General features: G+C 31.6%; 1 protein-coding gene across 1 annotated transcript in view; it reads right to left on the minus strand.

Moving 5' to 3' along the window:
• Window positions 1–12,500, minus strand: part of snx2 (sorting nexin 2) — a 26,832-nt gene that overhangs the window by 7,455 nt on the left and 6,877 nt on the right. The window contains exons 6-11 of the mRNA XM_076082551.1: window positions 12,298–12,439; window positions 5,580–5,658; window positions 4,393–4,468; window positions 2,400–2,513; window positions 1,718–1,811; window positions 1,298–1,503 (exon numbers count right to left, since the gene is read on the minus strand). Coding sequence (XP_075938666.1) covers window positions 1,298–1,503; window positions 1,718–1,811; window positions 2,400–2,513; window positions 4,393–4,468; window positions 5,580–5,658; window positions 12,298–12,439 — 711 coding nt within the window. The remainder of the gene's footprint in view (window positions 1–1,297; window positions 1,504–1,717; window positions 1,812–2,399; window positions 2,514–4,392; window positions 4,469–5,579; window positions 5,659–12,297; window positions 12,440–12,500) is intronic.

The following is a 12,500-nucleotide window of genomic DNA, read 5'->3' on the forward strand; positions in this document are numbered from 1 at the left end:
TCCAGTATAGAGCTACTCCAGTATAGTGCTACTCCAGTATAGAGCTACTCTAGTATAGAGCTACTCCAGTATAGAGCTACTCCAGTATAGAGCTACTCTAGTATAGAGCTACTCCAGTATAGAGCTACTCCAGTATAGTGCTACTCCAGTATAGAGCTACTCCAGTATAGAGCTACTCTAGTATAGAGCTACTCCAGTATAGAGCTACTCCAGTATAGTGCTACTCCAGTATAGAGCTACTCCAGTATAGAGCTACTCTAGTATAGAGCTACTCCAGTATAGAGCTACTCCAGTATAGAGCTACTCCAGTATAGAGCTACTCCAGTATAGAGCTACTCTAGTATAGAGCTACTCCAGTATAGAGCTACTCCAGTATAGAGCTACTCCAGTATAGAGCTACTCTAGTATAGAGCTACTCCAGTATAGAGCTACTCTAGTATAGAGCTACTCTAGTATAGTGCTACTCTAGTATAGAGCTACTCCAGTATAGAGCTACTCCAGTATAGTGCTACTCCAGTATAGAGCTACTCCAGTATAGAGCTACTCCAGTATAGAGCTACTCTAGTATAGAGCTACTCCAGTATAGTGCTACTCCAGTATAGTGCTACTCCAGTATAGAGCTACTCTAGTATAGAGCTACTCCAGTATAGTGCTACTCTAGTATAGAGCTACTCTAGTATAGTGCTACTCTAGTATAGTGCTACTCTAGTATAGAGCTACTCTAGTATAGTGCTACTCTAGTATAGTGCTACTCTAGTATAGTGCTACTCTAGTATAGAGCTACTCTAGTATAGTGCTACTCCAGTATAGTGCTACTCCAGTATAGAGCTACTCTAGTATAGTGCTACTCTAGTATAGTGCTACTCTAGTATAGTGCTACTCTAGTATAGAGCTACTCTAGTATAGTGCTACTCTAGTATAGTGCTACTCTAGTATAGAGCTACTCTAGTATAGTGCTACTCTAGTATAGTGCTACTCTAGTATAGTGCTACTCTAGTATAGTGCTACTCTAGTATAGAGCTACTCTAGTATAGTGCTACTCCAGTATAGTGCTACTCTAGTATAGAGCTACTCTAGTATAGTGCTACTCTAGTATAGTGCTACTCTAGTATAGTGCTACTTTACTCTACTGTCCTGTTTCATATCCTGTCTGGTTTCTACCTGACTTTTAATGATTTCTGGTTTGAACTTCACTAAATAAAAACCATATGTACTTCCCAGAGAACTCATAATAGAACCCCAGTAGAGGACCAGTTCATGTTCTAGTCTCCACCACCGGACCCGTGTCGTGTCGTACCTTGACGGCGGTGATGAGGCGGACGTAGTCTCCCAGTAGCTCTGAGAAGAAGTAGAAGTCGGCGTTGGCCTGGTCCTGGTGCAGCTGGTCGATCTTCTCCTCCACCTCGGCCAGCTGGGACAGAGCTCTGGACAGAGCCGTGTGGTCCTCGCTGTTCCCCAACATGGCCGCCGACTTGGCGAACTGTGCCGTGTTCACCGACAGCTCTGGAGAAGAGAGACAATATATGAAACTACATGTAGACAGGACATGTGCAGTGTGGACCACATCCTTAAAACCACAGGTATTAGACAGCATGTTGAACTATTTATCTAAAAGTGTTTTAAAAAACCCAACAACACAGATCTGTAATGTGTTTTGGCGCCCCCTGTGGACTAAGGTGGTAGTGAGTGTGAGAGTTAAAGATGGCCGTCGTCTCACCTTTCCTGTGACAGACCAGAGACTCAACGCTGGCGTGAAGTTTCCTCAGCTGAACGTCCAGATTCTCAAAATGCTGCTGCTTCTCCTCAAACCACTGAAACACACAGGACACTAGTTTTTAACTTCCTCCTCCCTTATCTATATCCTTTCTGTCTTCCTCCCCTCCTGCTTCCTTAGCTCATATTTCCTTTCCTCTTTCCTTCCCATCTTCTCTACAGTTATTTCCTATTCTCCTTCCTCCCCTGCTCCCTTTAGCCTTACTGTGACCTCCTTGTCTCCTCTTCCTCTCTTCTCCTACTGCACCTCCTCTTTCCTTCTTTCCCTCCACCCTTCATCCTTACTTCCTTCCATCCTGCTTCCTCATTTAATCTCAGATGTTTATTTCCTACTTCCTTTCTTTCCCTTTCCCCTTCCATATCTACATCCTCTCTTTCTTCCTCCCTAGTTCCTTATTTCCATTCTTTCCTCCTTCCTTAGTAGACGTTTCCTTTCTTCTTTCCTTCCCATCTTGTCCTCATCCTTAATTCCCTTTCTCCTCTTTCAATGGCCACCGTTTGCTACAACAACACTGTCATCTTTCCCTCCCTCCCTTCCTTCCTTTCCTCCAGCCTTCCTGAGCATCCTCTTCATCTTTCCTTTTCCCCCTCCCTTCTATCCTCCTGTTCCTTCCTCATCCACTCACAGCGTCCGACTCGCTCATCTTGATGGTCATCTTGTTGACGGCTTCGGCGGCCTTGTTGACCATTCGAAGGAGTCCGGCGCTGCTCAGAGCCTGAGTGCTGACCGCCCGCGGCAACTAGACAACAAACAAACAGCATCAGTGGTTAAACTCATTGATAAATTCATTTCTACAACAATACCTCCTTCAGTACAACAACAGAGTCATGAGCAGGAGGCAACCTCCGGTTCTTTAAAGTCTTAAAGCTGCATTTTCTCTAGTGTCCACCAGGGGGCGACTCCTCTGGTTGTATAGAAGTCTATGAGAAAATGACTCTACTTCTCTCTTGATTTATTACCTCAGTAAACATTGTAAACATGAGTTTATGGTCTCAATCTCTAGTTTCAAGTCTTCTTCAATACAGCATGATGTTCATTTAGTACATTATGGTCCATTTAGAGTCAAACAGACAATAAAGCAGGGGATGCTTTAGGGCGGGGCTACTGTGATTGACAGGTCTCTACCAGAGACTGTCTCATCCAGGTACAAAGGTTCAGGTATCTCAAAGACATCTCAAGACATAAGAATTGTCTATTTATCAATTCATCATTAAAAGAATACTCTCATATTTTCTGTTATACATTTTTTGTGGGATTAAGTTGTACTGTTCTTGCATATTTGAAAACGTTAAAATAAAATAAAAGAAAGTCTGGTTTTCATTCCATTATTATTATTACTCTAAATTTAATTTGGCTGCTCTTTAAAACCACTTTTAAGTTCCATCAATAGAAATAAACACTTCCTGTGCTGATATTTCACAATACAAGTCTAGTATATTATAGTGAAATAATGAAATAATGTGAGCCATTAATTATATGTATTCATATTTTCTACCTGGACTTTATTGGTTTGTTCTCGTCATTTGAGGTTTAAAACATCGTCTTTTTTCTTCCTGCTTCATCCTTTACATTTATATTTGTCTTTCTTCCTCTGGGTTCTTTTCTCCCTTTAATTCTCTCACTTCTTTCTCTCCGTTCGCCTCATTTCAAACCTCCCCCGCTTCCATTTCATCCATTTGCTGTACTTACCTGTTGATTTTTCACTTTGTTTAGCCGGCTCTTTCTCCTCTCCCTCCCATCTCTCTGAACTCTATCACAGCTGTGGTCTCCTCCCCCCTTCTGATTGGGATGTCTCCCACATTTTAGCTCCAATCTGATTTAATGTGTCGAGCAACTTTAACCATCGTATAAAGAACAAAAACAAGCTGAAAACGAGGGACGTCCATCTGAAAATAGGCTCATTTTTCTTCATTTTGGAAAAGTTTACTTTTCTCCCGGACATCGGCTTCAGGGTCCCTCCTCCCCCTTCCTCCCCCCTTCTCCAATCTCATTTACCGGGGCGGCTTGGGTCCCCGGGGCCCCTCGCTGACGGGGGTGTGGGGGGTTGTGTTTCATTAAGCGAGGCCGGACGGACCGACACGCTCGGTCAAGCGTCCGAGTGATTCATCTGTTAAATCGGTGACACCGGGCCATTTATTGTGGACCCAGCGCAATCCCACAAACGCTAGAGAGGGGTGATGAAGAGGAGGAGGGAGGGGGGGGGGGGGGGGGTCAGTGTTTACAGGGGTTTCAGTCGGAGTGGACAATAAAGCGAGGAAACAGGAAACGCCGCGGGCCCTTAAACCCAGAGGCAGTTTTTAAAGAGGCTTCGTAGCGTCGACCTTCGCTGCTCGAAGCGAAGAAAAAGTCAGAGAGAGTTTTTGTGCAGAAGCATCGTCTCTGTCTTTTGGATCAGAGTGAGACATCTCTGCTGGTTTAGATCACGTCACAGAGGACCATTCGTGGTCCCCAGAGGATGAACGCCCATGACCTCCTGACCCCTCCACTGGTGTCAAAGTAACCAAGTACTTCTAAAGCTTTTAAAGAGACGAGGAGCAGAGAGGGTTTGTTGTGACGCATGTAAACAGCTGATCAGATGCGTTCAGGTTCTTCAGGTAAAATGCAGTTTTTTCTTTTACCTCCGAGCTCTCCAGAAACTGCAGCACGTCGGGATCCTTCAGCAGGATGGGATGCTTCACCGTCCTCATCAGATACCTGCAGGAGACACAGGATTCATTAAGTTAGACTCTTGTTCTGCTGGTTGGTGTCACAACGTCAACATCCTTCATATCTCGAGGTTCTCAGCTGTTTGTGACCTCAGTGTCACAAAGTCACAAACTATAAGTGAAGTGTAGTTTTAAATGTTGCTAAAACATCTGCATCCCTCAACTTATAGTCCTATAATAATAATAATAATAATAATAAAGCACCTTTATATAAAGCACCTTTCCAAAAAAAGGTTTACAAATGTTACAATTGAGGATCTATGTTTCCAAAATACCAAACATTCATAAAAAAAATGAAAGTTAAGAATTTTAAGTGTGTGTGTGTGTGTGTGTCCATCAGTGTGGAGTTCTGCAGCTCTGAGCTCCATCAGCTGTCACTGGCTGACCTTCCTGTCAATCAAACACCTTCAGTAAAGGCCAGCGGAATGCCAGCCCCGCCCACCTCCTCGGTATTTAACACGCACACGTACATGAACATGCGTGTTGTGATAATGATGTATCTAATATTTGTGGTTTAACCTTTCGGCCTGTAAAGTTCTGACCAGGTTGATCTTTACCACAAAACACACGCACACACACACACACACACACACACACTTTTTTTTTATCCAAGTTATTTTCTTTCCCTCGTGTTTATAATAAGTGTTCTTTTAAAAAAACACCATATCGTTGGATTTTCAACTTCCCGATGGTCCTCGAACACATCATGTGTGACAGACACTTCTGCCAGGAAGTGTCATATTGTGACATCTAGTCAGAAACTTTACATTCTTCATGTTCTCATTATAAATGTCTCCTCTAATAAAGTGTTCACATTAAAACAGATTGTGTAAAAACATTAAATTGTGAAACTATGAAGTCATGATTGATTCATCTGAGACCAACAGTCATGTGACTACAAGGAGGAGACGCTCTGAACTACAGGAAGTGAACACAGAGAGGTTGTAAAGATTTTAATATTTATATATCATTTTCTTTTAACCAACATTGGGACCTTTTTATGATTTCCTGAGAGGGAGGAGGTGGATCTAAAATAACTAACGGATTGATTATTTTAATATTCATTTTGTTCGTGCTGACCATCATCTTTAAAACCGTACCTCTCCAGAGCCGACCTCCTCTTCTCCACAAACCCGTTGGACGACTGGTCCTCCTTCCCCACCTTCACCTTGGTCATCCCTGCAGACGAGCAGACGCTCATTAACATATAACCGGTTAACAAACAGCTAATTATGCATCACGTTCACGTTAAAACAGCTTGATAGTGTCAGTCACACGTCTTTTATTTTGTAGGAAGTGTCTTTACTAACAGACGTTCTTTAGTTTAGTAGACGGAGAACTAAACTCTGTTCAAAGAGACAAAGACCCTCTGAGACACAGAAGAAGAAATCAGCAGGAAGCTTAGATTTAAACAGGAACAGCTTCCTGTTTCAGAGTTTCACAATAAAAGCAGCCTAGAACAAGCTGGAGTTAACTTTATCACGATAGAAACAGAAGGTTAGTCTGGAGGTACTGTTGGAACATCAGCTGAACTAACCTCAGGTTAAACTTAATCAATATGTACTGATCAATAATCAAACTCATTCTACATGTTATGACCACGTTCATCAGGATTCTCACGTCATGTGACACAAACTGTTCACATTCAAATAAAACATTTGTTGTCTGAGGAAAAAGATAAATATAACAGCTGATTATAAACTTCTCAGCAGCAGCGTACGTTGTTATATTCATTAACATTTACTGTTTATATTAATATGTACTGTTTATATTAATATGTACTGTTGTTTATATTGATATGTACTGTTTATATTAATATGTACTGTTGTTTATATTCATATGTACTGTTTATATTGATATGTACTGTTGTTTATATTGATATGTACTGTTGTTTATATTAATATGTACTGTTGTTTATATTGATATGTACTGTTGTTTATATTAATATGTACTGTTGTTTATATTGATATGTACTGTTGTTTATATTAATATGTACTGTTGTTTATATTAATATGTACTGTTTATATTAATATGTACTGTTGTTTATATTCATATGTACTGTTTATATTAATATGTACTGTTGTTTATATTAATATGTACTGTTTATATTAATATGTACTGTTGTTTATATTCATATGTACTGTTTATATTGATATGTACTGTTGTTTATATTAATATGTACTGTTTATATTAATATGTACTGTTGTTTATATTAATATGTACTGTTTATATTAATATGTACTGTTGTTTATATTGATATGTACTGTTGTTTATATTAATATGTACTGTTTATATTAATATGTACTGTTGTTTATATTCATATGTACTGTTGTTTATATTCATATGTACTGTTGTTTATATTAATATGTACTGTTGTTTATATTAATATGTACTGTTGTTTATATTAATATGTACTGTTTATATTAATATGTACTGTTGTTTATATTCATATGTACTGTTTATATTGATATGTACTGTTGTTTATATTAATATGTACTGTTTATATTAATATGTACTGTTGTTTATATTAATATGTACTGTTTATATTAATATGTACTGTTGTTTATATTGATATGTACTGTTGTTTATATTAATATGTACTGTTTATATTAATATGTACTGTTGTTTATATTCATATGTACTGTCGTTTATATTCATATGTACTGTTTATATTGATATGTACTGTTTATATTAATATGTACTGTTGTTTATATTAATATGTACTGTTTATATTAATATGTACTGTTGTTTATATTAATATGTACTGTTTATATTAATATGTACTGTTGTTTATATTCATATGTACTGTTTATATTGATATGTACTGTTGTTTATATTAATATGTACTGTTTATATTAATATGTACTGTTGTTTATATTAATATGTACTGTTTATATTAATATGTACTGTTGTTTATATTGATATGTACTGTTGTTTATATTAATATGTACTGTTTATATTAATATGTACTGTTGTTTATATTCATATGTACTGTTGTTTATATTCATATGTACTGTTGTTTATATTAATATGTACTGTTGTTTATATTAATATGTACTGTTGTTTATATTAATATGTACTGTTGTTTATATTAATATGTACTGTTTATATTAATATGTACTGTTGTTTATATTCATATGTACTGTTTATATTGATATGTACTGTTGTTTATATTAATATGTACTGTTTATATTAATATGTACTGTTGTTTATATTAATATGTACTGTTTATATTAATATGTACTGTTGTTTATATTGATATGTACTGTTGTTTATATTAATATGTACTGTTAATATTAATATGTACTGTTGTTTATATTCATATGTACTGTCGTTTATATTCATATGTACTGTTTATATTGATATGTACTGTTTATATTAATATGTACTGTTGTTTATATTCATATGTACTGTTGTTTATATTCATATGTACTGTTGTTTATATTCATATGTACTGTTGTTTATATTAATATGTACTGTTGTTTATATTAATATGTACTGTTGTTTATATTAATATGTACTGTTTATATTAATATGTACTGTTGTTTATATTCATATGTACTGTTTATATTGATATGTACTGTTGTTTATATTAATATGTACTGTTTATATTAATATGTACTGTTGTTTATATTAATATGTACTGTTTATATTAATATGTACTGTTGTTTATATTGATATGTACTGTTGTTTATATTAATATGTACTGTTTATATTAATATGTACTGTTGTTTATATTCATATGTACTGTCGTTTATATTCATATGTACTGTTTATATTGATATGTACTGTTTATATTAATATGTACTGTTGTTTATATTAATATGTACTGTTTATATTAATATGTACTGTTGTTTATATTAATATGTACTGTTTATATTAATATGTACTGTTGTTTATATTGATATGTACTGTTTATATTGATATGTACTGTTGTTTATATTAATATGTACTGTTTATATTAATATGTACTGTTGTTTATATTAATATGTACTGTTTATATTAATATGTACTGTTGTTTATATTGATATGTACTGTTGTTTATATTAATATGTACTGTTTATATTAATATGTACTGTTGTTTATATTCATATGTACTGTTGTTTATATTCATATGTACTGTTGTTTATATTAATATGTACTGTTGTTTATATTAATATGTACTGTTGTTTATATTAATATGTACTGTTTATATTAATATGTACTGTTGTTTATATTCATATGTACTGTTTATATTGATATGTACTGTTGTTTATATTAATATGTACTGTTTATATTAATATGTACTGTTGTTTATATTAATATGTACTGTTTATATTAATATGTACTGTTGTTTATATTGATATGTACTGTTGTTTATATTAATATGTACTGTTTATATTAATATGTACTGTTGTTTATATTCATATGTACTGTCGTTTATATTCATATGTACTGTTTATATTGATATGTACTGTTTATATTAATATGTACTGTTGTTTATATTCATATGTACTGTTTATATTGATATGTACTGTTGTTTATATTGATATGTACTGTTGTTTATATTAATATGTACTGTTTATATTAATATGTACTGTTGTTTATATTAATATGTACTGTTTATATTAATATGTACTGTTGTTTATATTGATATGTACTGTTGTTTATATTAATATGTACTGTTTATATTAATATGTACTGTTGTTTATATTCATATGTACTGTTGTTTATATTCATATGTACTGTTGTTTATATTAATATGTACTGTTGTTTATATTAATATGTACTGTTGTTTATATTAATATGTACTGTTTATATTAATATGTACTGTTGTTTATATTAATATGTACTGTTTATATTAATATGTACTGTTGTTTATATTAATATGTACTGTTTATATTAATATGTACTGTTGTTTATATTGATATGTACTGTTGTTTATATTAATATGTACTGTTTATATTAATATGTACTGTTGTTTATATTCATATGTACTGTTGTTTATATTCATATGTACTGTTGTTTATATTAATATGTACTGTTGTTTATATTAATATGTACTGTTGTTTATATTAATATGTACTGTTTATATTAATATGTACTGTTGTTTATATTAATATGTACTGTTTATATTAATATGTACTGTTGTTTATATTCATATGTACTGTTTATATTGATATGTACTGTTGTTTATATTAATATGTACTGTTTATATTAATATGTACTGTTGTTTATATTAATATGTACTGTTTATATTAATATGTACTGTTGTTTATATTGATATGTACTGTTGTTTATATTAATATGTACTGTTTATATTAATATGTACTGTTGTTTATATTCATATGTACTGTTGTTTATATTCATATGTACTGTTGTTTATATTAATATGTACTGTTGTTTATATTAATATGTACTGTTGTTTATATTAATATGTACTGTTGTTTATATTAATATGTACTGTTTATATTAATATGTACTGTTGTTTATATTCATATGTACTGTTTATATTGATATGTACTGTTGTTTATATTAATATGTACTGTTTATATTAATATGTACTGTTGTTTATATTAATATGTACTGTTTATATTAATATGTACTGTTGTTTATATTGATATGTACTGTTGTTTATATTAATATGTACTGTTAATATTAATATGTACTGTTGTTTATATTCATATGTACTGTCGTTTATATTCATATGTACTGTTTATATTGATATGTACTGTTTATATTAATATGTACTGTTGTTTATATTCATATGTACTGTTGTTTATATTCATATGTACTGTTGTTTATATTCATATGTACTGTTGTTTATATTAATATGTACTGTTGTTTATATTAATATGTACTGTTGTTTATATTAATATGTACTGTTTATATTAATATGTACTGTTGTTTATATTCATATGTACTGTTTATATTGATATGTACTGTTGTTTATATTAATATGTACTGTTTATATTAATATGTACTGTTGTTTATATTAATATGTACTGTTTATATTAATATGTACTGTTGTTTATATTGATATGTACTGTTGTTTATATTAATATGTACTGTTTATATTAATATGTACTGTTGTTTATATTCATATGTACTGTCGTTTATATTCATATGTACTGTTTATATTGATATGTACTGTTTATATTAATATGTACTGTTGTTTATATTAATATGTACTGTTTATATTAATATGTACTGTTGTTTATATTAATATGTACTGTTTATATTAATATGTACTGTTGTTTATATTGATATGTACTGTTTATATTGATATGTACTGTTGTTTATATTAATATGTACTGTTTATATTAATATGTACTGTTGTTTATATTAATATGTACTGTTTATATTAATATGTACTGTTGTTTATATTGATATGTACTGTTGTTTATATTAATATGTACTGTTTATATTAATATGTACTGTTGTTTATATTCATATGTACTGTTGTTTATATTCATATGTACTGTTGTTTATATTAATATGTACTGTTGTTTATATTAATATGTACTGTTGTTTATATTAATATGTACTGTTTATATTAATATGTACTGTTGTTTATATTCATATGTACTGTTTATATTGATATGTACTGTTGTTTATATTAATATGTACTGTTTATATTAATATGTACTGTTGTTTATATTAATATGTACTGTTTATATTAATATGTACTGTTGTTTATATTGATATGTACTGTTGTTTATATTAATATGTACTGTTTATATTAATATGTACTGTTGTTTATATTCATATGTACTGTCGTTTATATTCATATGTACTGTTTATATTGATATGTACTGTTTATATTAATATGTACTGTTGTTTATATTCATATGTACTGTTTATATTGATATGTACTGTTGTTTATATTGATATGTACTGTTGTTTATATTAATATGTACTGTTTATATTAATATGTACTGTTGTTTATATTAATATGTACTGTTTATATTAATATGTACTGTTGTTTATATTAATATGTACTGTTGTTTATATTGATATGTACTGTTTATATTGATATGTACTGTTTATATTGATATGTACTGTTGTTTATATTAATATGTACTGTTTATATTAATATGTACTGTTGTTTATATTCATATGTACTGTTTATATTGATATGTACTGTTGTTTATATTAATATGTACTGTTGTTTATATTCATATGTACTGTTTATATTGATATGTACTGTTTATATTGATATGTACTGTTGTTTATATTAATATGTACTGTTTATATTAATATGTACTGTTGTTTATATTGATATGTACTGTTGTTTATATTAATATGTACTGTTTATATTAATATGTACTGTTGTTTATATTAATATGTACTGTTTATATTAATATGTACTGTTGTTTATATTCATATGTACTGTTTATATTGATATGTACTGTTGTTTATATTAATATGTACTGTTTATATTAATATGTACTGTTGTTTATATTAATATGTACTGTTTATATTAATATGTACTGTTGTTTATATTCATATGTACTGTTTATATTAATATGTACTGTTGTTTATATTCATATGTACTGTTTATATTGATATGTACTGTTGTTTATATTAATATGTACTGTTTATATTAATATGTACTGTTGTTTATATTAATATGTACTGTTGTTTATATTCATATGTACTGTTTATATTAATATGTACTGTTTGTTTAACATTACTGAAGTTAACTAAAGTCTGTTTTATTTGTGACCCTCTGAAAGTACCGAAACGACCCAAACAGACTCCCTAAACCTCAGTTTGGACAACAGCCATCACTCGTTGGGGAGTTCAGCTCGTGTGTGCAGCGGTGGCTTTGCTTACCCACAATGCTTTTCTCCGGCGCGGGGGGGACGATGTAGCCTATGTGAAGATACTTGGAGGCCAGCTTGCTGTGCAGACCCAGAAAATCACTGAAACGCCTTTTTACTGAAAACTCACGACTCTTAAACAGAGACATGGAGGTCTGGATGAGAGAGGACCAGAGACAAAGAGAGACATTAAGAGACGTAAAGAGACATAATGAA

The sequence above is a fragment of the Anarhichas minor genome, unplaced genomic scaffold, assembly GCF_050575085.1.
Source record: "Anarhichas minor isolate MPS153535 unplaced genomic scaffold, ASM5057508v1 ptg000095l, whole genome shotgun sequence".
NCBI lineage: Eukaryota > Metazoa > Chordata > Actinopteri > Perciformes > Anarhichadidae > Anarhichas > Anarhichas minor.